Source organism: Stegostoma tigrinum, chromosome 22 (genome assembly GCF_030684315.1).
Source record: "Stegostoma tigrinum isolate sSteTig4 chromosome 22, sSteTig4.hap1, whole genome shotgun sequence".
In the NCBI taxonomy this organism is placed as follows: Eukaryota; Metazoa; Chordata; class Chondrichthyes; order Orectolobiformes; family Stegostomatidae; genus Stegostoma; species Stegostoma tigrinum.
In genome coordinates, this window is record NC_081375.1 from 55,940,082 (window position 1) to 55,967,152 (window position 27,071).

The 27,071-nt window shown below is 41.5% G+C and overlaps 1 protein-coding gene across 1 annotated transcript; it reads left to right on the plus strand.

Moving 5' to 3' along the window:
* The first annotated feature begins 2,085 nt into the window (after positions 1–2,085).
* gsdf (gonadal somatic cell derived factor) lies at positions 2,086–25,928 on the plus strand. Its single transcript, XM_048555248.2, has 2 exons — positions 2,086–2,756; positions 19,764–25,928. The coding sequence occupies exons 1-2, from the start codon at positions 2,504–2,506 to the stop codon at positions 20,120–20,122; spliced, it is 612 nt and encodes a 203-aa protein (XP_048411205.1). The 5' UTR covers positions 2,086–2,503; the 3' UTR covers positions 20,123–25,928.
* The last annotated feature ends 1,143 nt before the right edge of the window (positions 25,929–27,071 follow it).

Here is a 27,071-nt window from a genome sequence, read left to right on the forward strand (position 1 = left end):
TAGATTAGTTTAGGATTATGGTCAGCCTGGACTGGTTAGACTGAAGGGTCTGTTTCCATACTGTATGGGTCTATATGTTTCCCCAAATGCGGTCGTACAGATAGAACTTAAAAAGAGGGAAATGACTTTGCTGGTATTGTACTATAGACCTTTTCACAGTCAGGAGAGTCAAAAAGATAGATATCGCAACAAATGTCCAAGAGTGACTGAAGTGCATCTTGTCACCACTGCAGAGGTAGCAAGAACTGCAGATGCTGGAGTCAGAGACAACAGTGTGGAGCTGAAGGAACACAGCAGGTCAGACAGCGTTAGAGGAGTGGGAAAGTTGAAAGAAGGGTCCTGACCCAAAACGTCAACTTTCCTACTCCCATGACGCTGCGTGACCTGCTGTGCTCCTCCAGGTCCACACCATGTTGTTTCTTACCACTGTTCCTGTTTATCAGTTAAAGAAGCCAATATTCAAGGTAGTGGGTGGGGTGTGCCAATCAGATGAACTGCTTGACGCTGGGTGGTACCATGCTTCTTGCATGTTGTTGGAGCTGCATTCATCCAGACAAATGGCTCCTGATTTGTGCTTTGTAGATTGTTGATAGGCATTGGGGAAGTCAAAGTCTGATTTACTTGCTGCAGAATTCCTTGCCTCTGACCTGTTTTGGTACCGCCAGTATTTATATGACTGGTCCAGTTCAGCTGCTGGCTGAACATAACCCCAGTATATCGATAAAGGGGATAAAGGGGAGATTGAGTGCTTATAATGCCATTATATGCTGGGGGATAGTTAGCTTCTCACTTGTTGAAGATGGTCATTGTCTGGCACTGGAGGCCTGTGTTCAAATTTCACATGCTCCAAAGGTGAGACAGAACACCTCTGAACAGACTAATTGGAGAATTTCTGCAGAGATGTTCTCAAGTTGAGATGACTGGCCTCTAACAACCAAAACCATCTTTCTACGTGCCAGATATGCTCAAAGCACTGGAGAATTTTCCACTGATTCTTATTGATTCCAGTTTTGCTCAGGATCCTTAATGTTACATGTGGTTAAACGTAGATTTGATGTCAATGGTAGTTAGACAAAGAACAAAGAAAATTACAGCACAGGAACAGGCCCTTTGGCTCTCGAAGCCTGGGCTGATCCAGATCCTCTATCTAAACCAGTTGCCTATTTTCCAGGGATCTGTATCCCTCTGCTCCCCGCCCATTTATGTATCTGTCTAGATACATATAAAATCTTGCTATTGGCCCATCTCTACCAACTCCGCTGATAATGCGTTCCAGGCACCCACCACCCTCTGCATAAAAAAACTTTCCACACGTTTCCCTTAAACCTTTCCCCTCTCACCTTGAAATCGTGACCCTAGTAATTGAGTCCCCAACTCTGGGGAAAAAGCTTCTTGCTATCCACCTTGTCTATAACTCTCATGATTTTGTAGACGTCAACCTCTGTCTTTCTAATATAAATAATCTTAATCTACTCAACCTCTCTTCGTAGATAACGCCCTCCATACCAGGCAACATCCTGGTGAACCTCCACTGCACCATCTCCAAAGCATCCACATCCTTTTGGTAATGTGGCGATCAGAACTGTACACAGTATTCCTAACGTGGTCAAACCAAAGTCCTATACAACTGCAACATGACCTGCCAATTCTTGTACTCAATACCCCGGCCGATGAATGAAAGCATGCCATATGCCTTCTTGATCACGGTTACTCTTAACTCACCTCTGGAAAATGCCAGTCTTCAACCAATTCAATTTACTCTCAAGAAATGAGTGAAGGGATTGGATACTGCATATAATTCAGGCAATAGTGTGGTCTCTTTCTGAGGCCTGGCAGGATTCACAGTTTCAATGCACATTTATCACTTGCAGCAATATAAATGAGAATATTATGCAGGAGCAGTCCCATGATTCTGCCCGGAAGAATACTGCTGGCAGCAGCATTTAGGAGAGAGGAGCACGTCGGTAGTTTGCTGCTGATCTTTCATACTGACAGGAAACTTAGTGAAGCTACAGAATTCACCCACAGAAAGGAAACTGCGTGTGACCTGGCAAAAATTGCAGTCTATTTCTGGGACTAAGCAGAAAGGCCCGCGTCTCACTTTATCACAGAGCCGATCTTGCAAATTTGTAACTCAGATTTCTGCTGCAAACTCTATGGCGAAAAAGATACAGAAGTGGAGCAAAAAAGCAGATTAGCTATGTCCAGAGAACAGGATTCAGTGAAACTGATTTTTCTCGATCTTCACTGAAACGGTTAAAGTCCATTATTGGGTCAGATTGTTTTCCCATCTGTGAAATGGCCACAAGCTGGGGGATATGTTGCTGCCTACGCAGGATCACCTTTGCCAGGAGATTCCGAACATACCACCAGCTCTGTCAGCGTCAGCTCTTGTGAGGGTGCTGGCAAAGTTGCACATTCACTTTTCCCACCTCCAAACCGCAAATGCACAGCAACTTTGCCAGATGAGCAATCGCAGTGAGACAGAGCAGGCTCAGCAAGAATGGCTCCGGCCTGTATTTGGGGGCTGTACACCAGCTGGTTACTCTCCACTTCTTTTAGTTCACATGACATTAGCGCAGCCCCGACGGAATCGCCTCCCTGTCTCATTCAGAGTGAACTGCGCAGGTTCTCGGAAGCTCCCAAACGGCTTCCTCCGTCAAATGAGTGCATGTTAAACTGCACGGTGTTGACCTACATGAAGATCCTCCGGCAGCGGAAGAGAATGACCGTCCGTCTACACAATTCAGTGACAGGTAAACAAGGGCACACCTCTCACACACAGACTAACACCCGCATAGACTGACGGACACAACAGATAAAAACAGCGGCCAAACACCCTACAGACAGAGACAGCGACACGCACATGGATACACACAAACTGACATTCCCACAGACACACACATACAGACTGATAGCCTCACAGATACTCACACAGACTGAAATTCGCACATAACACACAAACTGGCACCTCCACAGTCATAGACAGACGCCCCTTGAAGATACACACAGATTGGCCTCAACATGGTTATTCTCACAGACGGTCATCCCCATAGATACACAGACCAACCTTCAGATGGACACACGCACAGACCAACATTCCCATACAGACATCCTATCACACGCACACAAAGCCACAATACATGCACGGAGTCATATCACATACAAACTCACAGGGTCACAACACAGTCACAATGCACACACAAGCGCACACTGTCATAATAGACATGTACAGGGTCACAAAAGACGTTCATAATCACAAAACACAAAAGTGCACAACATACCCCTTCTATTTGAGGAGAGGGAATCAGAGAACAGCAAACTGCAGTTCATTTAGCTTGATGTCTGTTATAGGGAAGGTATTGGAATTGATCATGCAGGAGGTTATAAGTGGGCACTGAGAAAATTTCAAGGCAGTTAGAAAGAGTCAGCATGATTTTGTGATAGGTAAACACATTAAATCAATTTATTGGAATTGCACTTTGGATAATAAGAAGCCTATACTCAGACTTCCAGGAGGCGTCTGACAAGGTGCCACATAAAAGATTATTGTGCAAAGTAGTAACTCATGGCGTAGGAAATACCAAATTAGAATGGATCAAAAATTGCTGGCAGGCAGAAAACAGAGCATGTATAAGCAGAGTAGGTCTTTTTTTCTGACTGGCAGGATGCGATGAGTTGAGTCCCACAAGGGTCTTTGCTAGCGCCCCATTTCTATATAATTTATGGAGGAGGGGAGTGAATGGCAGCAAGATTTGCGGACGATACCAAGTTATGCAGGAAAGTTTGCTGTGAGGAGGACATACGGAGGTTGCAGACTGGTACAGGTTAGGTTGAGCGAACGGAAAAAAAATCTGGCAGTTGCAACGTGACAGTGTTCATTTTAGCAAGAAGAATAAACAAGATGAGCATTAATTAACTGCTTTACTGAGTTAAGAAGAAAGGTTGCCAGACTGGGCTTGTTTCCAATAGAGTTTATAGAAACCGGGGATGATTTGATTGAAGTGTATGAGGTTTTGAACGGTGTGGCAAGGTAAACATGGAAAAGATGTTTTCTCTTGTGAAAGAGTCTAGAATGAGGGCACACTTCTAAAATTATGGGTTGCATTTCTAGGACAGTAATAAAGAGATGTTCTTCCCTCTCAGCGGGTTGTGCAACTTTGGCAGAGGCAGAGTCATTGAATATTTTTAAGGAGGGGTGTAGATAAATTCTTGTGAAGGCAGGGGCATCAAAGGTATTGGGTGTGGCTGGAAATGTGGAATTCGGCACACAAACACTCCTGCCTTGGTCTTGCTGAAGGGGATCCGGCTCAAAAGAATGAATAGACTACTTTGGCTTTCAATTTATATGTGCATATATAAATTACTTTAATTTTCATTTAGACTAAATTAATTAAATTGGCAAGGGCAGTCTAATCTGCAGAGACATTTGTATAAATATTGTGAAGAAATATCATGGAAATGAAGGATGAACATTTTTTAGTCTTGACAGAGAATTAACTAAAATATAGGAACAGATTGTAAGAGGTTCTGTATGTATGAAAGTAAATACTGGTCCCTTAAAAACGGTGAACTTATTGCAGAGAATGTGGAAATTGCAGAGACAATTATCAAATATTTGGATCTGCCCTTAAAGTAGAGAGCACATTTCATTCTAGAAATAATGTGGTGGGGCCAGTGTTGGACTGTGGTGGACAAGGTCAGAAAACACATGACACCGGACTATAGTCCAACAGGTTTATTTGAAAACACAAACTTATGGAGTGTAGCCCTTTTATCAGGTGTCCAGAAACAGATAGTGACTTAGTAGTTAAAAAGTGTAAAGAAATAATGTAAATTAATATCAACAGAGAAAAAGTACTGCAGAAATGTGAGGGACTAAAATCTTACAAATCCCTCTATACCCTAGGGCAATGTTTTCCAAACCTTTATCTGCTGTGACTGCAACAAGGCTTGAAAATTCCAGCAATCTATTAGTGGGAACAACAAGGGCAGGGAGGCGGTGGGGGTGGGATGTGGTCAGCCATTACTGCCTCTAAGTTCATGACCCTTCTTAAGGTCCTGAACCCTAAATTGTGAAAGCCTGCCCAAAGGTTCTCAAGGCTGCAGAAATAATGAACACATTAGCTATAATTTTCCAAACTTCCTTAGATTCAGGAATGGTTCGATCAGATTAAACTTTGGAAAATGTTACATAGCTTTTCAAGAAAGGAGGGAACGAGAAAATTGAGAACTACAGGCCAGTTAGCCTAACATCAATTGTTGGGAAATTCCTGTGCCCATGATTAAGGCAGTCTTAACAATAGATTTAGAAAATCATTGCGTGATTAGAACAAATTAACATGGTTTTACAGGATATGAGCTATGAGGAGAGGCTGGACAAGCTAGAGTTGTTTTCTCAGGAGCAGCGGAAGTTGAAGAGAGATGACTTAAGTTTATAAAATTGAGAGACATAGATAAGGTTGATAATCAGAATATTATTCCCAGAGTTGAAATGTCTAATACTGAAGGGCACGCATTTAAGGTAAGAGGGAGTAAGTTCCAAATGATGATTCCTTCCTCTCTGATGAAGGGTCTAGGTCCGAAACGTCAGCTTTTATGCTCCTGAGATGCTGCTTGGTCTGCTGTGTTCATCCAGCCTCACATTTTATTATCTTGGATTCTCCAGCATCTGCAGTTCCCATTATCACTGATACAAGTTCCAAATGAATTTGGCCTCGTTCCATGCAGCATCATGGGCTGAAGGGCTTGTTCCTCTGTTGCACTGTTCAAAATTCTAATGAAAATCTCTGAACAAATTTAATGGTAGTTTTCTAAGATGCAAGTGGTAAGGTAGATATAGAATATAATATGCAGAATTTCCATGAGATATTCAATATGGTGCTACACAAAAGATTAAGAGGCAAGATAGGGGCTCATGCAGTGGAAGTAAGATATTAGCATGGATAGAAGATTAATTAAAGGACTGGAAGTATCAAGTGACCATAACAAAGCAATATTATGTTGGCAGGCAACGAATAGTGGAGTGCTACAAGGATCAGTGCTGGGGTACCAGCTTTTTATAATCTACATCAATAGTTGAGCCAGAGAGTTTGTATCAATGTGGAGCTAGAAAAGCACAGCAGGTTAGACAGCATCCCAGGAGCAGGGAAGTCAATGTTTCGGGCCGAAACCCTTTGTCAGGATGAAGGGTTCCGGTCTGAAACATTGACTTCCCTGCTCCTCGGATGCTGTCTGACCTCTGTGCTTTTCCAGCTCCAGTTTTATTGATCCTAGCTTCGAAAATTTGCAGTCCTTACTGTCTTCAAGTGATATATCCATGTTTACTGATGATATTAAAGCAAGGATGAAAAACAAGCTATGGAGAGTACACAAAGAATACAGACAGGTTAAATAAGTAGACAGCAATATAACAAATGGATGATCATGTCAGAAAGTGTGAAGTTGTATGTTTTGATGTTCAAAAAGTATTGGGTGTACTTGTGCATGGTACATAAAATCAGTGTGCAGAACTGTTGGATTCCAAGAATAATTTTTGTTACAATCATAGAGTTTTGGAGAGAGTACATCTTGGCAGTTTTGGTCTCCACTCATACATATACTTGCATTGGATGCAGTACAGTGAAAGTTCAATAAATTAGTCCTTGGTGTAAGCGGGTTTCCCTATGTTGAGAGGCTGAGTAAACTGGATCTATATTCTCTGAAGTTTAGTAGAATAAGCGGTGATTTTATTGAGATTTACATTGTTCTGAAGGGGTTTGACAAGGTAGACATTCGGAGAATTGTTTCCACTGGGCAGAGAATCTAAAATAAGGACACACAGTTTCAATATAAGGGTCCATTTGGAATTCTCTATCCCAGAGATCTATGAAGTCTCCATCACGGATCATACTGCAGGTTGGGATTGAGATTACTTTTGTCTTTCAGAAAACTGAGGGATGTGAGTAGTAGTTGGGAAACTGCAGTTGAAGCCCAAGATCAGCCATGGTCGTACTGAGTTGTGAAGCTGGCTAGATAGTTTGTAGAATTTACCTCTGCTCCTTTTTCTTGTTTCTTGTCTACCCAATCATCCATATACCCATCTCATCGATCTACGTTATCCTACCTATGCCACCCTACTTACGTTCTCATTCACTCACCTGCCAATCTACCCAACTGCCTACTGTCCTACCCACTTACCCATTCGCTCATTTATTTATTCACTAATATTTGTGCTTACTTTTTAAACTGACCTTGTGGCAATGGCTAATGCCATCCTGTAGTGCACCCACATTTTCTTCCAACCCTGATGCTCCAGCCATACAATGAACTTTGAGAAACAATACGATCTATATTTTTTAAGAAGTTGGATTTCAAATATCTGGCCAGAATGCAGAACAGCACTGGAATCAGCAAAATTTGATGGAAGCAGCAATCTGATGAAGATTGCTTCCTCATGCTTGTACTCACTGGAGTTTAGAAGAATGAGAGGCAGTCTTATTGAAACATGTAAGACTCGAAGGGTAGATTCAAAGAGATCCCTTTGTTAGAGAGTCTAGGCCCTGAAAACTTAATCACAGAGTAAGATGTCACCCATTTAAGACAGAGATAAGGAGATCTTTCTCCCAGAGTGTTGTTATTTATGGAATTATTTACTGCAGAGGACTAATGGTCCTGGGTCATTAAGTATATTCAAGGCTGAGGTAGACTGATTTTTAACCAGCAAGGGAGTCAAGTGTTGGAGGAAAAGCATAAAGTGAAGTTAAGGAATATCTGGTCACCTATGATCTCACTGAATGGCAGTGCACACTTGTTGGGCCGAATAGTTGACATCTGCTCCAAAATCTTATTACCTTAAAATCTGGTCCTCTGTGTCTGTTTCCACAGTCAAAGCTGCAAGTTGCATACCAGATACAGAAAGTAAGCTTGATCCTAAAAAAGAAAAGAAATTCAGGTAATTAATGTCAGTCTTGAAAAAGTATTTTAGAAATTCAAGTGAAATGCAATAGAGTCATAGAGTTGGTACAGCATGGAAAAAGAGCCTTCAGTCCAACTTGTCCAGGCTGACCAGATATCCTAAACCAATCTAGTCTCATTTGTCAGCATTTAGCCCATGTCCCTCTAAAACCTTCCAATTCATATACCCATCCAGGTGCCTTTTAAATGTTGGAATTGTACCAGGCTCCACTACTTCCTCTGGCAGTTCATTCCATACACGCACCACCCTTTGCATAAAAAGTTGCCCCTTAGTTCCCTTTTAAATATTTACCCTCTCACCTTAAACCTATGCCTTCTAAGTTTGGACTCCCCTATCCTGGGAAAAAGACCTTGGCTATTCACCCTATCCATGTCTCTCATGATTTTATAAACTTCTATAAAGTTACCAAAGCCCCAGGGAGAATAGCCCAAGCATATTCAGCCTCTCCCTGTAGCTCAAACCCTCCAACACTGACATCATTCTTGTAAATCTTTTCTGCAACCTTTCAAGTTTCTGAACATGTTTCATATCAGGGAGACTAGAATTGAATGCAATATTGCAAAAGTGTCCTAACCAGGGTCCGATACTGTCTACCTGTGACTTCACCTATGTTGGGAAGTTAATTGGAGAATAACACTCAAGAAACTCAAATTTGTCAAATCTCCAGGACCTGATGGTCCATACCGTAGGCTTCCAAAAGAGATCAGCACAACAATGGGCTGGTTATGATTTCCAAAATTCCCTGTTTTGTTTTATTTGGCCACGGGATGTGGGTATTGCTGGCTACATCATCGTTTATTATCTAGACGGCTGTAGAGAGTCAACCACACTGCTGTGGGTTTGGAGTCACATGTAGGCCTGACTAGATAAGGATAGCAGATTTCCTTCCCTATAGGTTATTCATGAACCAGATGGATTTTTACAACAATTGGTAATGGTTATATGATCACCGTCAAGCAAGCTTTTAATTAAACTCAAATTTCACCCTCTGCCATTTTGGAATCGGAACCCATGTTCACAGATCATACAACCAGAGTTCTGGATAACTAGACTAATGACAATATAATTGCACCACCCCTTCCCTGAATGAATCTAGAATGACCCCGGCACATTGGAAGTTAGCAGGTATAAAACCTCTATTCAGGAAAAGAGGAAGAGAGAAAACAAGGACTACAACTCATTTAGCCTGACACTCCTATCTGGTAAGTGCTGAAACATATTATTAAGGAAGTATTAGCATTGTACTAGGAAAATGTACACTGCATGATCATAAAGGCAGAACATTTTCAAATTGGCAGGCTGTGACCAGTGGAATACACAAAGATCAGTGCTGGGCTTCAGCTATTTAGCTTATTTTAATGATAGATTTTAAAGAGAGAACATCTTGGTTTACTGACAATACAAAGGCTGGGGAGAAAGCAAATTGTGAATAGGATACAAAAAGACTGAAAAGTCATATTGACAGGTTGAGAGTGGGCAACAGCATGACAGATGGCATATTGTTTGAGAAAGTGTGAGGCTATACATTTTGGTTGGATACCGAGAGTAACATGTTTGTGTTTGTACAAAGAACACAAAAAAAATCAGCCTGGAGGTGCAGAAGGCAAATTACATCTTGACCTTTACTACAATGGGATTGGAGTACAGGAATAAGGGGATTTTGCTGCAGTTGTGCAGGACCTTGGTGAGACAATATCTGCGATACTGTGTGTAATTCAGGTCTCCATTTTTAATGAAAGATATATTTATATTGGAGGCGATATAGAGTAGGTTCACTGTGGTAAAGGTGCAGTCCTATGATTAGAGGCTGAGTAAATTGGATCTATATTGTCTGAAATGTAGAAAAATGACAAGCGATCTCACTGAAACATGCAAGATTCTGAAGAGATTTAACACAGTGGTTGTTTCTAATGGATGAGGAAAATAAACGTTGAGCTTGTGGTCTTAAGATAAAAAGCCAATCAGTTGGAATTAAAATAAGGAGAAATATCTTTACTCAAAGGGTTGGGAATCTTTGGAATTCTCTGTCCCACAGGACTGTGTACACATCCTAATTAAGTACATTTAAGGCTGAGATAGTCAGATTTTTGCAGTCTAAGGGAATCAAAGAATATGGGGAGTTGGTGGGAAAGTACAGTTGAAGTTCAAAATCTATCATTATTGTGTTCAATTGTGGAGAAGGTCCAATAAGCCATATATTGACATCTTCTCCATCTTTGTTTGTGCATATAGAGAACATTTGGAAGGTATGTGAAACCTTCATAAAATTTTGGTCAGGTCCCAGCTGGACAATGGCATCCAGTTCTTATCATACACTTTAGGAAGGAAATGAAGTTTCTTGAGACTCTGCAGACAAGATTGACCAGCATGGTTCCAGAATGGGGTACTGTAGTCCCCACAACATTTGGTTGGGGAAGTTAGGGTTGGCCTTCTTGGAGAAGAGGAGACAGGGAGATGTGTTGAGAGGGATAGAGTATTCATGGCATGTGGTTTGACTGCTAAGAGACTCAGAGCACCTTACAGCAAATGAAGTGTGGTTACTACTATAAGAATTATGACAGCCAATATCCACCAACAGTAAACATCCACAAACCATAATGGCATAATGACCAAGTAAAATAAAGAGAGAGCTGTGGATGTTGGAAACCTGAAACAAGAAACAGAAATTGTTGGAGAAACTCTCATTCTGAAGAAAGGCTCACTGGACTCAAAATGTTAACTCTGCTTTCTCTCCACAGATATTACAAATCTCGTGAGTTTCACCAGCAATTTCTATTTTTGTTAATGACCATGCAATCTGTTTTAGATTTAGAGACATACTGTCACTGAACTCTTGAAATCACACTTTTAAAACCCTCCCATTTGCCAGTCATTCCTTTTCCTTCAAACAGGCCCATCCAGTTGATCTCTGCTAGATCCCGCCTAATGGCCCCAAAACTGATCCTGCTCCAATTTAGCACCTTAGCCTGTGTACCTGCCCATATCTTTCCATGTAAAAAAAAGAGCGTTACGGTCAGTGGGCCCTAAGTGCTCTCCGACTGACACTTCAGTCACTTGCCCAACCTCGTTTCTTGGGAGGAAGTCCTTGCACCCTCCCCAGTGGGCGCCTCTGCAAGATTTAAGAAACTTTCTTGGACACATTTGACAAATTCCACCCTGTCCAGGCCCTTCATACCCTGGGTGGCCCAGTCAATGCAGGGGAAATTAAAATCTCTAACCAATACCACTCTATCATTCCTAAAATCTGCAATCTCTCTACACATCTGCTGTTCTAGTACCCACGGGCTATTTGAGGGTCTACAACACAGTCCCCACAGAGTGACCATCCCCTTCTTGTTTATACATTCTAAGTACATGGCCTCATTTGATGATCCATTAAGCATATCCGCTCTAAGCACTGTTGCTATGCCCTCCCTTATCAAAATAGCAGCTTCCGCCTGCCCTCACTTACTTGTACTTATGTCATGTCTGTAGCCTCTGTATCCCGGAACGTTGAGCTGCCAGTCCTGCCTTTCTCTCAGCCAAGTTTCTGTTATGGTTATGATATTCCCACTTTCCAGAGCAAATCCATGCTCTGAGCTCATCTGCCTCACCAGTCAGGCTTCATGCATTGAAATAAATGCACTATAACTCAGAAGTCTTTTCTCACCCTTTACTGTGCCCCTGGCTATACTGAATAATAAACTTGCTCTCGCTGGCTAATACATTTTCCCCTGACTTCTCAATGGCCCTTCATTTATTCAGAATCCCTGCCAAACTAGTTTAAACCCTCCCTGGTAACTCTAGCAAGTCTCCCCATGAGTATATTGGACCCCTTCCAGTTCAAGTGCAACCTGTCCCTCTTGTACAAGTCACTTCTATCCCGAAAGAGATCCCATTGACCAAAGAACTGAAAACTCTGCCTCTTACACCAACTCCTCAGCCGTGCATTCATCTGGCCTATCTTTCTATTTCTGTGCTCACTGACGTGTGGCACTGGGAGTAATCCAGGGGCAGTACGGTGGCTCAGTGGTTAGCACTGCAGCCTCACAGTACCGGGGACCTGGGTTCGATTCCCACCTCGGGCGACTGTCTGTGTGGAATTTGCACACATTCTCCCCATGTCTCCGTGGGTTTCCTTCGGGTGCTCGTTTCCTCCCACAGTCCAAAAATGTGCAGGTTAGGTGGATTGACCATGCTAAATTGCCCGTAGTGTTCAGGGGTGTGTGGGTTATAGGGGGATGGGTCTGGGTGGGATGCTTCAAGGGGCAGTGTGGAGTTGTTGGGCCGAAGAGCCTGTTTCCACATTGTAGGGAATCTAATCTAATCTAATCTGGAGACCACTACCCTTGAGGTCCTGCTTTTTAACTTCTTACCTAGAACATAGAACAAAGAACAATGAAAATTACAGCAGAGGAATTTGCCCTTTGGCCCTCCAAGCCTGCACCAACATGCTGCCCCATCACAACTAAAACCCCCAACCCTTCAAGGGACCATGTCAAGATGCCCTTTAAAAGTCACTATCATATCTGCTTCCACTACCTCCTCAAGCAGCGAGTTCCAGGCACATACTCTGTGTAAAAAAACTTGCCTTGTACATCATCTTTAAACCTTGCCCCTCATGCCTTAAACCTATGGCCCCTGGCAACCGAGTCTTCCACCCTGGAAAAAAAGCTTCTGACTGTCCACTCTGTCCAAGCCCTTGATAATCTTGTATACCTCTATCAGGTCACCCCTCAACCACCATCGTTCCAGTGAGAACAAATCAAGTTTCTCCAACCTCTCCTCATATCTAATGCCCTCTATACTAGGCAACATCCTGGTAATCTTTTCTGTACCCTCTCCAAAGTCACTACATTCTTCTGGTAGTGTGGCGATCAGAATTGAACACAATATTCCAAATGTGATCGAACTAAGGTTCTATTAAGCTGCAACATTACCCGACAGTTTTTAAACTCAATGCCCTGGCCAATGAAGGCAAGCATGCTATATACCTTGCTAACTACGTTCTCCACCTGTGTTGCCACTTTCAGAGACCTGCGTACCTGTACACCCAGATCCCTTTGCCTATCAGGAGTCTTAGGGATTCTGCCATTTCCTGTATACTTTCCATCTGGATTAGACCTTCCAAAACGCTCTTCCTCATATTTTCCAGATTAAACTCCATCTGCCATCTCTCTGCCCAAGTCACCAACTGACCTATCCCCAGCTGTATCCTTTGGTCATCCTCATCGTTATGCGCAATTCTACCAACCTTTGTGTCATTGGCAAACTTACTAATCAGACCAGTTACATTTTCCTCCAAATCATTTACATTTATTACAAACGGCAAAGGTCCCAACACTGAAGCCTGAGGAACGCCTAACTCCCTATACTCATTTCACAGGACTCCATCCCTTTGTCTAACTATGTCATTAGTACCGATTTGCACAATGACCTTTGGCTGTTCACTGTACACCTCCAGAATGTTGTGCAACCGCTCAGAGACATCCTTGATCCTGGCGCCTGGGAGACAACACACCATTCTGGTGTCTCTTCTGTGGCCACATTCACCTGTCTGTCACCCTCTCAGTTGAGCCTCCTATCATTATGGCTCTGTTTGAACGCACCCTTTCCCTCTAGCCTCAGAGCCGGTCACTGTGCCACTGACCTGACTGCTGTTGATGCTAGCCTCTGAAAGGACATTTCTGCACACCCCCCACCCCGACAACATCCAAAGCAGTGTACCTGTTATTTGAGGGGAATGGCCACAGGGGAATCCTGCTCTATATGCCTTGCCCCCTTACCTCTTTTGATGGTCATCCAGCTGCCTGCACCTCTGGAGTGACCAATTCACTACAAATCTTATCAATGATGTTCTCTGCACCCCAGATGATCCTGAGTGCATCCAGCTCCAGCTTCCGTTCCCTATCATGGTCTGGTAGGAGATACAGCCGGGTGCTTTTCTCACAGGTGTAACTACCAGGGAAACTGGAAGCATCCCTGATCTCCCACATTCTACAAGAGGAGCATGCCATTGCCCTCAATGCCATTCCTACTGCCTTTGGTCCAGACAGAAAAAAAGTAGAGTTAAAGAGCCCTTACCTACCCTTACTTGTATGCCTGCTCAGTCTCCTCACGCTAAAACCTCTCGAGCAAAGGCCCCAGCACTTCCACTCTTAACACTGGCTCACTCTATTAATGGCTGCTCCTTTGTACACCAGTTTTCTTCCTCACAGAACCCCTTTTTTTTGGTCAGAGGAGGAGGCAGGGTAGGGAACACCAATGTAGTGTTTCAGGTTTAACCTCACCTTGACACCAGGGTCTGTTTGACCTGCTGTACAATCGTGATGTCTCCCAGAATTTCGCTATGATGACTCACAGCAGCCCTCTAATTCACTGCCCTTCTTCACCATCTCATGAAGGGTGTCCTACGGAGATCTCCTCTACAGGCGTGATAGGTCACATGACCTTCTGCTGTGCTGTAAACCATTCTATAATGCAGACATATGCAGACATCCAGCCACACAGACACCAAACTCTCACATGGACATAGACGGATACACAGAAATAAACCTGAAAACATGGGTGCTCAGAAGAAAGAAGGCCATTTAGCCCCTCAATTCTCCATTCTAGATCATGGTTAATAATCATGGCATCGGGGAAACAAAAGCAAGGAAACTGCCTGCTTATTATCACCTACTACTCACAGCAGCATCTTCAACCAGTAAATCAGAACTCCACCACATTGACCAGCACCTAGAAGAAGCACTGACTGTGGCAAGGGGACAGAATGCTCTCTGGATTGTGGGTGGTAATGGTGGATGGGTGGTGGGATTGTTCAATTTCCATTGCCACTGCTAACCAAGCTGCTGAAGTCCATGCTTGTCTTTATAAATTATTAGATGTCATTTTTATACCGATATGAGCTGAGTAGCAATGAACAAAAACCTGGCTGTATGGCAGCATACCACTGCTGTTTCATCTAAGTACACATACCAATTTTAATTTTTCTGGGACAGAATGATAGCAGCATTCACTACGAAAATGTGAGAGAATCCGTCAGAACACAAAATCTAGACTGGACTGTCCAAGTATATGATCCTTTTGTAAAAATGGTAAAATGTCATGTTTGTAATATGTTCTGCAAGCATGATCAACATCACATTATTTGAACTAGCTTTCAAACAGAAAAATGATTCAAGTCAAAAACATTGATGCCGTATATATGCTTATTATTACTTCCCATGCTACAATTTGCAGCTTGTTTAAAAGAAAAAGAGTGAACCAATCTGGTATGGAAAGATAAAAATAATCACCCTCTAGGGCTTCTCATACCTTCCACTATTTCCTACTAAGTAACCAGCAAGTCTTCTGTACCCTGTGCATGCTTAAACTGGCAGCTGTAAGTTACATGGCAAGAGGTCAGCTGAAGTTGCTTTTTAACTTTCCCTCATCTCTAACACATTGGCATCTATTCCACACACATGGATAATAGCAACAAGTCAAGTGAAAAGAAACTGGCCACATGTTTTGCAACCACTTGTATGGATCCTTGCCACATCTCTCTTCTGACGGCTCATCTAAAGCCCCACCATTGCAACAAGTCTGAAAATCAAGTCCAATGCATTAGATTATTATTGGCTATTATAGCACTTTATCGGAAGTGATTCCTAAAATATCACCGTCCCTCTTCTGTAGATATTTCAAAGTGAGCTTCTACACAAAAAATAATAGATATTTGATAGATTCACTAATCTGCGCAAAGTCTGTGCTATAAAGTTTTATGCTTACCAGCTGCTTAGTTTAAGTAATCATGTCACCTTCTGGCTTTTGATTTCATTTTGTTTCCAGTGCCATCCCATGTTGGATTGAAATTGCACAGAATGCTATTAGCTACATTTCCGGAATAAATATCTTTCAGCAGTTTTATAATTAGAATATTATTTCAGTAAGGCCTGTACCAGGCTAAAAAAGTATCTTAGTGATTAATAAAAAATGGTGGGTTACTCTTGTACAGAACCAGCATAGACATTGTCAAGTTGAATGGTCTCCTTTTATGCTGTAGCCATTTTATGATTCCATGAAAGGGTATCATTTCATGATTCTATGTAAAATGCAAATACTAATATTCAGATTATGGGTGTATTGTCCGACTGATGCTTGAAGTTAACATGCAGGCACAATTAACAATGAGGGAAAACAAATGGTATGTTAGTCTTTATCATAAGGGTAATGAGTAAGGATGTCTTACTTTAATTATGCAAGACTTTGGTGGAACCAGACCTGGACCACTGTGTAGAGTTTCTGTCTGCACATTGAAGGAAAGATATACTTGCATTTGAGGCAGTACAGCAAAGTTCATTAGATTGATTGTAGGAATGAAAAGCTGCCCCACGAGAGTAAATTGGGGTCACACTTACTAGAATTTAGAGAACTGAGAGGTAATCTGATTGAAACAGAGAAGATTCTGAATGGGTTGGCATGGTCAACACAGAGATTTCGCTAGCTGGTGATCTAAAACACGGGGATAATAGGGCAATCATGTAAGGTTGAAATGAAGAGAATAATTCAAAGGGTTGTGAATTTTTGGAATCCTGTACTCCAGAGGATTATGGATGTTTCATCACTGAATATATTTAAGATTGAGATTGGCAAATTTTTGAACCTCAGGAATTCAGGTGATGCAGGAAATGGTTGGAAAGTGGAACAAACAAAAGAACAATGAGCAAAGAACAAAGAAAATTATAGCACAGGAACAGGCCCTTCGGCCCTCCAAGCCTGCGCCTATCCAGATCCTCTCTCTAAACCCTGAGTTGAAACTAAAGATCACATTAAGTCACTGCGCTGTATGGTCTACTCCCATTCCTGTGTCTTGTATGAATGGAGATTTTTATAATTCTGAAAGGTTCTGATAAAGTTTTGCCTACAGTAATTTCTACTTGTGAGGAAGAACAGTTCTAGACACCATCAAAATGAGATAATCACTGAGAAATCCAATAGGGGATGAAGATTGATAAGAATGTGGAACCATGGGTCATAGTTGAAGTGAATAGTGTAAGACCATTTAAGGGACAGCTAAACAAAGATATGAGAAAGAAAGATTACAATTTAGATCAGTAATGGTTGGAGGCTTGGGCGGAGCACAAACAAGCATAGAGGGGTAAGTAATATAGTCTGCTTCTGTGCTGTCTTCGCTATGTAGTACTATTAAACTCAGAAACAGCCCCATTCCATGCAGCACCACCTTGTCCCCCCAACCTCCCCCCCCGACCACACACACATACACACACACAGACACAAACTCATGTCGACTAATAGAAACACATGTGCTACAGACATAGCCATATACCCAAGCAACCATGCATTCCTACTTACTTCTACATGTGGAAAGCAAGAGCTTAGTAGCTCACCATCGTTTTCTAAATTTGATCATGGGTTGAAGGCATCATTGCCTGGGCCAGCCTTTATTATCAATTCCTCATTATCTAGGGAGCAGTCAGAATCAACCACATTGTTATGGGTTTAGTATCACATGTAGTCCAGAAAAGATAGGGACAGCAGATTCCCTTCCCTGAAGGACATTTGTGAACCAAATGGGTTTTTATGACAGTTGTGACATGATCACCATTAAGCCAACATTTTATTCTACACGTTTACTGAATTCCAATTTCACCATTTGCCACGGTTGGATTTGAATCCGTGTCCCCAGAACATTAATCTGGGCTGCTAGATTCCTGGAGACAACAAGGTATAGAGCTGGATGAACACAGGCAGGCCAAACAGCATCAGTGGACCAGGAATGCTGACATTTCGGGCCTCAGCCCTTCTTTGGACGTCAGCTTTCCTGGCCCTCTGATGCTGCTTGACCTGCCTGTGTTCATCCAGCTCCACACCTTGTTATCTCAGATTCTCCAGTGTCTGTAGTTCCTATTATCTCTGCTAGATTACTAGATCAGTTACATTACCACTACACCATCACCTCCCATTTCTAACCTCATCTGAAACTCATGACAACTTTACTCAATGACCTCTCCATATCTTCTGGAATCCTCTCAACATTGTCCACGTTGGCAGTGATGAAAATGGTAATCAACCCTGCTCCTACCCAGGCAGAAAAAGAAAGATTTAATTGAGTGCACCTTCATGTTTGACCACTTTGCTAGTCTGTTGTGAGACAGAGAATGCCATAACTCAAGAACCCAGTCTCACCATTCACATGGACAATGACACTACACAATAAACTGAAGTGAAGGGGTCAGTTTGCTTAGTTGGCTGAACAGCTGGTTTGCAATGCAGAGTAATACCAACAGCATGCATTGAGTTCCCACACTGGATGAATTTACCAGAATGGACTCTCCTTCTTAGTCTCTCTCCTTGCCTGAGAGGTGTGAGGATCCTCAGATTGAGCAATAAACAGACATTTCTCTCTCACGAGAGAGCACCCCTATGGTTTTGTGGGACTATGGTGACTTTAGCTTTAAAGGATAAAGCTATCTGAAACTTTAAGCTAATACACCAGGTGTATCCATCAATGGCAGCAGAATTGTAGGATAAAAACACAACACAGTGCAAATGTAACAACGTATATTGATCTTTTAATCCCTGTTTACTGTATACGTTTTCATTTGTGATGAACAATGGAACAAGTAACAAATGACGGGAAGGGTTGAAAACTGGCTGTTCAAAGTCTATATGTGCATATTCAAATACTCGTTCAGATTACTTGTAAAGCGCAATCACTACTAGATAGTCAAAAATTTAGAAGTTAATTTGCATACAGCAAGGCCCACTAACAGCAGTATATACTTTGTGAACAATATCTGAATCAGCCAGACCTGGATGATATTCAGGTTTGGGTTGACAGGTAGCGAGTAATATTCACACCACATAAGTGCCAAGCAATGGCCACTTCTAATAAGAAACAATCAAACCTTTGCACTTTGACATTCAATGCCATTACCATTGCCAAATTCCCAACCATCAACATCCAGGGACTTACCATTAACCAGAAACAGAACTGGACTAACCACATAAATATGTGGCTGCAACAACAGGTCAAAGGTTAGGAATATTTCAATAAGTAACTCACCACCTGATTCCCAAAGCTTGTCTACCATCTACAAGGCATAAATTAAAATATGATGGCATATTCTCCACTTACCTGGATTAGTGCAGCTCCAACAACTCTCAAGAAGCTTGATACTATCCAGGATAAAGCAGCCCACTTGACTGGTACCAACATCACTACATTCACCCCCTCCACCACAGATGCTCGGTAGCAGCAGTATGTGCCATCTACAAGATGCACCACATATTCACTAAAACTCCTGAGATAGCATCTTGCAAACCTGCAATCGCAGTGACATTCAAGGACAAGGGCAGTTTTACATGGTAACACCATAATCTGCAAGTTCCCTCACCACCAACGCCTCCCCTCAAGTTACCCACCATCCCAACTTGGAAATATACTGTCAATCCTCCTTTGTTGCTGGGTCAAAATCCTGGAATTCCCTTCTTAACATAATTATGAGTGTACTTCCATCAAATAGACTGCAGTGTTTCAATTCGGCAGCTCACCACCACCTTTGAAAGGCAATTATGGATGGACAATAAATGCTGGCCAAGGCAGCAAAGCCCATTTACCCCAAATGAATAGAAAAAAAGATAAATATTGGCCAGGACACTAGGGAGAAGTGCCCTTAGGATGTTTTGATATTCACCTGAGTTGACAAAGTCATGGACAGTTGGGTCCTCAGCTTTATGCCTCATCTGAAAGACAGCACGTTCTATCAAAGTTCAAATAAATCATTGTAACCATATTCTATTTCCTTTCTTGTCTCAACAGCCAGTGAGAATGAATACTGCTGGCCTTCCCACTTGCGCTGCCGGAATGGAGAGCGACTGGACAAAGCTTTTGTGTTCTTAGACACCAACAAAGAAAAACAAAATGTGTCTTTTGGCTATATTCTTAATTCTGTGATGGCTATGTCAGCCCAGGGTGTACACATGACCCCACAGGTTACCAGCTCAATAATGAGTGAGCAGTGTGGCATCACATTTGATATGACTAAGCTTTTCAAAGCTACAGTCAGTACGTTGTGTGTGCAAGTCACCTGCCAGGACAATACTTCCATATCATGTGACTCACTAAACAACACTCTTAAATGTCCACCATTCTTGGCAACAGTATGGTCCAGGACCTAATAACCCTTCTCATGAAGTGCACTGGACGTTGTGTTCACAGTGAATTAACTATGTAGCATTTTTCCAAAGGTTTTTGGAATGAGGCCTAATTGAAGACTACAGTTGGACAGAAGCTAGAACTATGAAGTGGTTCTCAGACGTATTGGAGACCCCATGTTTTATAGAGAAAGGATGATCATCTATTTTTTATATGTCTCTGTTCTGTGTAAGTCTGAAAGTTCAACATAAGAACATAAGAAACAGGAGCAGGTAAAGGATATTTGACTCCTTAAATCTGTTCTGCCATTCAGCAAGATGATTGCTGATTGTAGCCATAATTGCACACCATAACTGAGGGCATCACTCAGATCTGAATGCTACTGAGTGTCAAGCTAAACAGTCAATGCACGATATAATTGAAATAAGGTTGCCAACCCTTCCTGAATTGTCCTAGAGTCTGCTGTTCTTAAAAAATAAATTCCTGGATGTGCAAACCAGAAGAGAAAAATGGTAAGGGTATTAAAAAAAAAATGAAATTGAAGCTGGGTCTGAAAGGGCATTAGCAAAAATGATCCAATTAGGCAGTTCAAAGTCTTCTCTCATTACGCTGGTCCTCCTGGAATGGACATATCAGGTAACCAATGCCATTAGCATGGAAGCAGAGCCGTTATACATAACAGTTCTTGCATTGAAAACTTCCAGGAATACATCCAACCATGGGTGGCAGTCAATACCGAATGCCACATGGTTCCTGCTGCACAATTTATTCCTTCTCACAAATCGTTCAAAAACAGAGATCTCAGAGTTACAATAAAAACAGTCACTTAGGTTCAACCAGTCCACGCCAACCATATTCCCAAACTTAACCAGTGTCACCTGCCTGCACTTGGCCCCTCTCCTTCCAAACCTTTCCTATTCACCAACTTGTCTAAATGTCTTTTAAACAGCAGTTCATTCAACATACAAACCACTCTGTGTAACAAGTTTGCTCTTCATGTCCTTTTTAAATCTTTCCCTATCTCACCTTAAAAAGGGACTCCGCACCCTAGAAAGACCCTTGTCATTCAACTCATCTGTGCCTCTCATGATTTTACAAACCTCCAACAGGTCACCCCTCAACTTTGTGAAAAAAAGTCCCATCTCTCCAGTGCATTTTTATATCTCATTTCCGGCATCATCCTGGTCAATCTCTTCTGAACCCTTTCCAGTTTAATAATATCCTTTCTATTATAGGGCGACCAGAACTGCACTCAGTACAGAAGAGGTTTCACCTATGTCCTGTACAACCTCAACAGGACGTCCCAACTCTCATACTCAAAGGTCTGAGCAATGAAGGCAAGTGTGCTTAATGCCTTCTTAATCACCCTGTCTACCCGTGATGCAATTTTCAACGAATTATGTACCTAAACCTCGAGGGTCTCTCTGTTCCAAAACAATGCCCAGGGCACAACTATTAATTGTGTAAGTCCTGTCCTTGTTTGTATTACCAAAATGCAAAACCTCATATTTATCCAAATTAAACTTTATCTGCCACTCCTCAGCCCATTGACCCATTTGAACAAGATATCTTTGTAATCCTAGATAAAGTTCTTCAGTGTGCAGTATACCACCAATTTTGATCATCTGCAAACTGCCTTCTTATTCTCATTCAAATGACAAACAAAAATGTTCAAATGACAAAGAAAAATGGAAACCAATCCCCATGGAACACCACTGGCCACAGGTCTCCAGTCCAAAAAAAAACACTCTCTCACCGTCTATCACTCTACCACTCTCTATCTCCTACCATAAAGCTAATTTTGTATGTATACAATTGGCCAACTCACCCTGAATCTCATGTGATCTAATTTTAACAATTGATCTACCATGCGGAACCTTGTTAAAGGCTTTGTTAAATTCCAAGTAAACAATGTCTACTGCTCTGCTCTCAATCTTTTTGGTTATTTCACAAAGAAATGTCGAAATGTGGACCTTTGGGAGATCTCAACTCTGTTTTATTCCTTCGCGGATGCTGTCGGACCTGCTGAGCATTTCCAGCAAGTTTTTTTTGTTCATGACTAATCCTATTTGTCTGATGCATTATTTGATATTATACAGAAAGTGATTTGTAATATGGGCCTCTGATTATGCATTTTGTAATTACAGCAATCAAGTGCCTGACCGAAGAGTCAGGGAGCTGATGAGAGTGCTGGGATTGGAAGTTTAACTGCATTTACTATATGCATGGTACTTAGTATGAATACAATAACATTAAATATTTGCTCTTACCAGCACGAGCAACATAATCTCAAGTAAAGCTGTGCAAAGTTACAGTAATTCATAAATACTAAAAACACCAAGTATACCTAGGATGTTTTAACTACATTCAAAACAGAGGAACTGATATTAAAAACGTATGGTCATGGAAACAGACATAGTCTTTTTAACTTGGGCCTGTTCCACCGTTCAAACAGATCATAGCTCAATCAGCCTCTATAGCTTCTTTTAAGAGGAAAGACTTCATGTTCTACTAGAACTTAAGTGAAGAAGTGCTCCTAGTCATCAACCTGAACATCTTAGCTCTAATTGAAAGACAGTTCATTTATTCTGGGCTCCCTATCAAAAGAAATAGTTCACTCTATCCAACTATTTGATAATTTTAAACACCTCAGTTATATCTCCCTGCAGTCTTTTATAGTCATGGAAATACAGGCCTGGGTCTGTAATCTGACCTCAAAACTGTACTCTATGACTGATATTGCCTGAAATTCTATGCACAAATCTGAACACTGTACTTTGCTGGGATCCAACCTGAGATTTATAACTCCCAGGCCTTTGTCTTCAGTATCCCAGAAATAAAGGACAAAATTCCATTAGCTATTATAAATATACTTTGTAGTAACATCAAGTGTGGTCTGTGTAAAAATTCTTAGATCATAAGATGTAGGAGCAGAAGTAAATCATTCTGCTCATCGATGAGATCATGGCTGATTTGATAATCATCAACTTAATTTTCCTGCTTTTCCCTATAACATTCAATCCCCTTACTGATTAAAATTCTGTCAATCTCTGCCTTCAATATACTTGATGGCCATGTCTCTGCAGTAAGGAATTCCAAATTCACTACCTCTGAGAGAAGAAATTCCTCATAACTGGGTGTCTTAACTGGGTGACCCCTTATGCTCTCCTGTCCTAATCTCTGCCACAAGGTGAAATAATCTCTCAGCATATCCTCTGTCATGTCCCCAAAAATCTTATACGCTTCAATAAAGTCGCCTCTCATTTTTCTAAATTCCAATGAGTGCAGGGCCCACCTACCCAACTTCTCCATGTAAGAAAATCTTTTCAGGCCTGGGATCAACCCAGTGAACTATTTCTGGATTGCTTCAAATGCTTTCTTACATAAGTGGACCAGAAGTATTTCCACTTCTCTCAGTGTAGTCAAACTAGTGTATAAATTTAGCAAGCATTCCAGATTTTAATATACCATTCCCTTTGAATTATAGACCAACATTCTATTTGCCTTCTCTATTGTGCACTGAACTTGAATGATAGCCTTTTGTAATTTATGTACCAGGACCCTCAGATCCCCTAATTCTGCAGTTTTCTGTAGTCTTTCTCCAAAAAATAATATTCAGCTCATGTATTCTTCTTGCCAAAGTGCTTAACATCACATTTCCCCACATACTCCATCTACCAAATTTCAGCCCATGCACATAGCCTGACTGTAACCCTCTGTAAAGTCTGTGTCATCTTCACCACTTGCCTTCCCATCTATTTGTGTCACCTGCATACTTGTCTATACTGCATTCAATTTCCTCATCCAAGTCATCAATATATTGTAAATATTTGTGCTGCCAGCACTGATCCCTTTAACACCCCACTAAATACAGACTACCATCCTGAAAATCTGCCAACCCAACTCTGCCTTCTATGAGTTAGCCAATTCTTTTTCCATGCTAATACACCACCCTCAAAAGTAGCTTTAAGTGCAGTGCCTAATCAAATGTTTTTTGCAGATCCAAATATATTTGCTAGTTCCCTTTTATCACCATGACAAACCATTATCATCTGAATATTTCTTAGGCCCAGAAGTCAACCTGACAATGTTGCTTACTCACTATTGATGTCTCTTTGAAACTTACTACTCTATTTACTCTAATTTTAAGAGCATTATTGGCACGAGGAAAGCTCTTTATTCCTTCATCAAGTTATCTTATGAAGGAAAAGTAGGACATCTTGGATCGTAGCCTGCCAATTGGAAGATACACTTATGAGCCCAGCGCCTTTTCTTTCTCTGCCCTCCGTTTCTCTCAGGATCTTGCCATTTACTTACTTCAAACTCAGACTTAGTTCTTGAAGTCCTGGTTGGGACAATGGACAGCAAGACTCTGCAACCAATTGCTTTCACTCTAGCACAGATCCTGGTCTTGGTCTTGAAGGCCCTCTTTAAATAACTTCACCAGGTTTTCTTTGGCCAGACCTGTCTTCTTTTCTGAGCTGGTGGTGTTGATTCTGCCACTTGCGGACAGGTGAAATACTGCCAGCATCAGTCATCTGCTCATCACAATGTCCTATGGTTGTCTCTAATCAGTCCTTTGTTGTATTTCTTCATCAGTGATATTGATATTATCTCTACCATTGATGCCCAGGATCTTATATAGGCAGTTAGTGGAAGACATTACATTTTCGCCTCTTTCGTTTAACTAAATTCAACCCAACACTACATTTTTAAAGTTTTTTTTCACTTCATTTTAATCATCTGTTCAAGAATAATTAAGCATGACACTAAATATTTATGCTGCTGGAAAACTCAAACCCTGCAGAAAAATGAAAGTAGTCAGGACCTACCTGCTACTTTTGGGGCGGCACGGTGACTCAATGGTTAGCACTGCAGCCTCACAGTGCCAGGGACTCAGGTTCGATTCCAGCCTCGGGTAACTGTCTGTGCAGAGTTTGCATATTCTCCCCGTGTTTGTGTGGGTTTCCTCCCACAGTCCAAAGATGTGCAGGCTAGGTGGCTTGGCCAAGCTAAATTGCCCATAGTGTTCAGGGGTGTGTGGGTTATAGGGGGGATGGGTCTGGGTGAGAAGCTTCAAGGGGCGGTGTGACTTGCTGGGCCGAAGGGCCTGTTTCCACACTGTAGGGAATCTAATCTAATCTACTCCATTGCATACTCTTGGGAAGTTCAATGTCACACTATTTGAACTCCCAGCAAGCTGTTTCCTGAAGAATATCTGAAGATTAAGTGTGGTTGCCAACTGAAGTTGGTTATGACTCAATTCTTCATTGGAACAGACTTCACATGGAGCAAACCAGGTCTGCTGTGACAAGTGGCATAATACACTGAAAATGCTAAAGCATTCTTTCATACCTTAAATAAACATGTATTTTCATCATTTTTTTCACAGATTCATAAGAATCAGTTCCCCTTTGTCCTGAATTAAATGTGTAATATAGCTCATGCTTCTGTGAACGCAAGTAATAGTTTAGCTACCTGGTTTATTATAATTCCTTCAGGACACAGACTTGTTTCAAAACCTAACTGCAATCCAATCTATTGTTCACTTGTCTATTTGATTGCAGACTTTCTTCTTCCAAGATGAATGGAAGAATGTAGTAATTTAAGGCTTCAGAAATTATATGATTCAAAGTCACAGGCTGGAGTGGGTTTGGACATTAAGAAATATTGAAAAAAAATCAATTCGGTCTTTGTTCCAAGGAATTCTTTCTCAGAACTGTCACAATATCAAATGTAAGTGTCACCTAAGATGCACTGTTACTGTAAATAGAAAACAAGCATTTTTCTGAACATTTTGCACTTATGTATATCTTAATTTGCTCTTTCTAGGTGTATATCATCAGCATTTATAGAATCAGTTATACACTTAAGATATGTAAAACTGCAAGTCTAGATGCTGCTAACACTGAACAATTTGTTCAAAATGTAAACCTAGTGAAATAAATGTTACATTTCCAAATTTTCATTTCCAATTGGTCTGCTTTTGCTTCAATGAACAAGACCAAATACATTGCTCCCCATTACTGAATCAACTATCTCCTCAATTATCTGTTTCGTTTATTACTAGATCTATCCAAGATAAACATGCTGCCCCAGCTCTTTCCACCATCAACTCATTTCAACTTGTCATCCATCTCTTCCCATCAGAAACTCCTTCCACCATTGATTAACAATCAGAAGCCTCTTAGTCCATTACTAGATAAATCTATTTCAGCTAATTCAATTAATTTGATTTTCATTAAGATCTTTCTATCACCCTTCCGGTCAATTCTAGTGCTAGGTAACTTGATCATCAATCAATTTGCATAGAACCATAGAAAGGTTAGAGCACAGAAATCAGTAATTTGGTGCATCATGCCTGTACTGGTTGAATAATTTGGCAGTGCAGTCTAATCCCACTTTCCAGTGGCTGGTCCACAGCTTCACAGATTACAATGCTTCAGATGCAGATCCAGATTTCTTTTAAAACCTGCAGATGCTGGAGATCTGAAACAAATGTGTAAATTACTGTTCAAACTTAGCAAGTCTGGCAGCATCTGAGGGGGAAAAGCACAGTTAATGTTTTGAGACTGCTGACTCTTTAAATCGTTCTGCAATGCTCTTCATCTTCTGAAGAGCCACTGGATTCAAAACATTAGCTCTGCTTTCTCCCCACAGATGCTGCCAGAACTGCTGATGTTAATATTACTCAGTTAAAGAGGATACAAAATGCAATGAATTCTTCATTGCAACTGTGTTGTGGATCTGACAGCATCCTTAAAACTTGTGGGCAGGTGCATGGGAACACCACCTGCAATCTCCCATGCAATCCCACATTTTGAAACATTATCATTCCTTCACCATCACGAGGTCAAAGTCCTGGAACATCCTTCTTAACATCATTGTCGGTGTCCCTACCCAACATGGATTGCAGCAGCTAAGGGTATCTCATAATCACTTTCTCATTGGCAACTCGATAGAGGCAATAAA

Excerpts from the sequence above, each read along its gene's own strand:
- gsdf (XM_048555248.2), top strand. The coding sequence starts at position 2,504 with ATGGCTCCGGCCTGTATTTGGGGGCTGTACACCAGCTGGTTACTCTCC. Across the intron at positions 2,757-19,763 it reads TCTACACAATTCAGTGACAG|CCAGTGAGAATGAATACTGC; the intron begins GTAAACAAGGGC and ends TTGTCTCAACAG.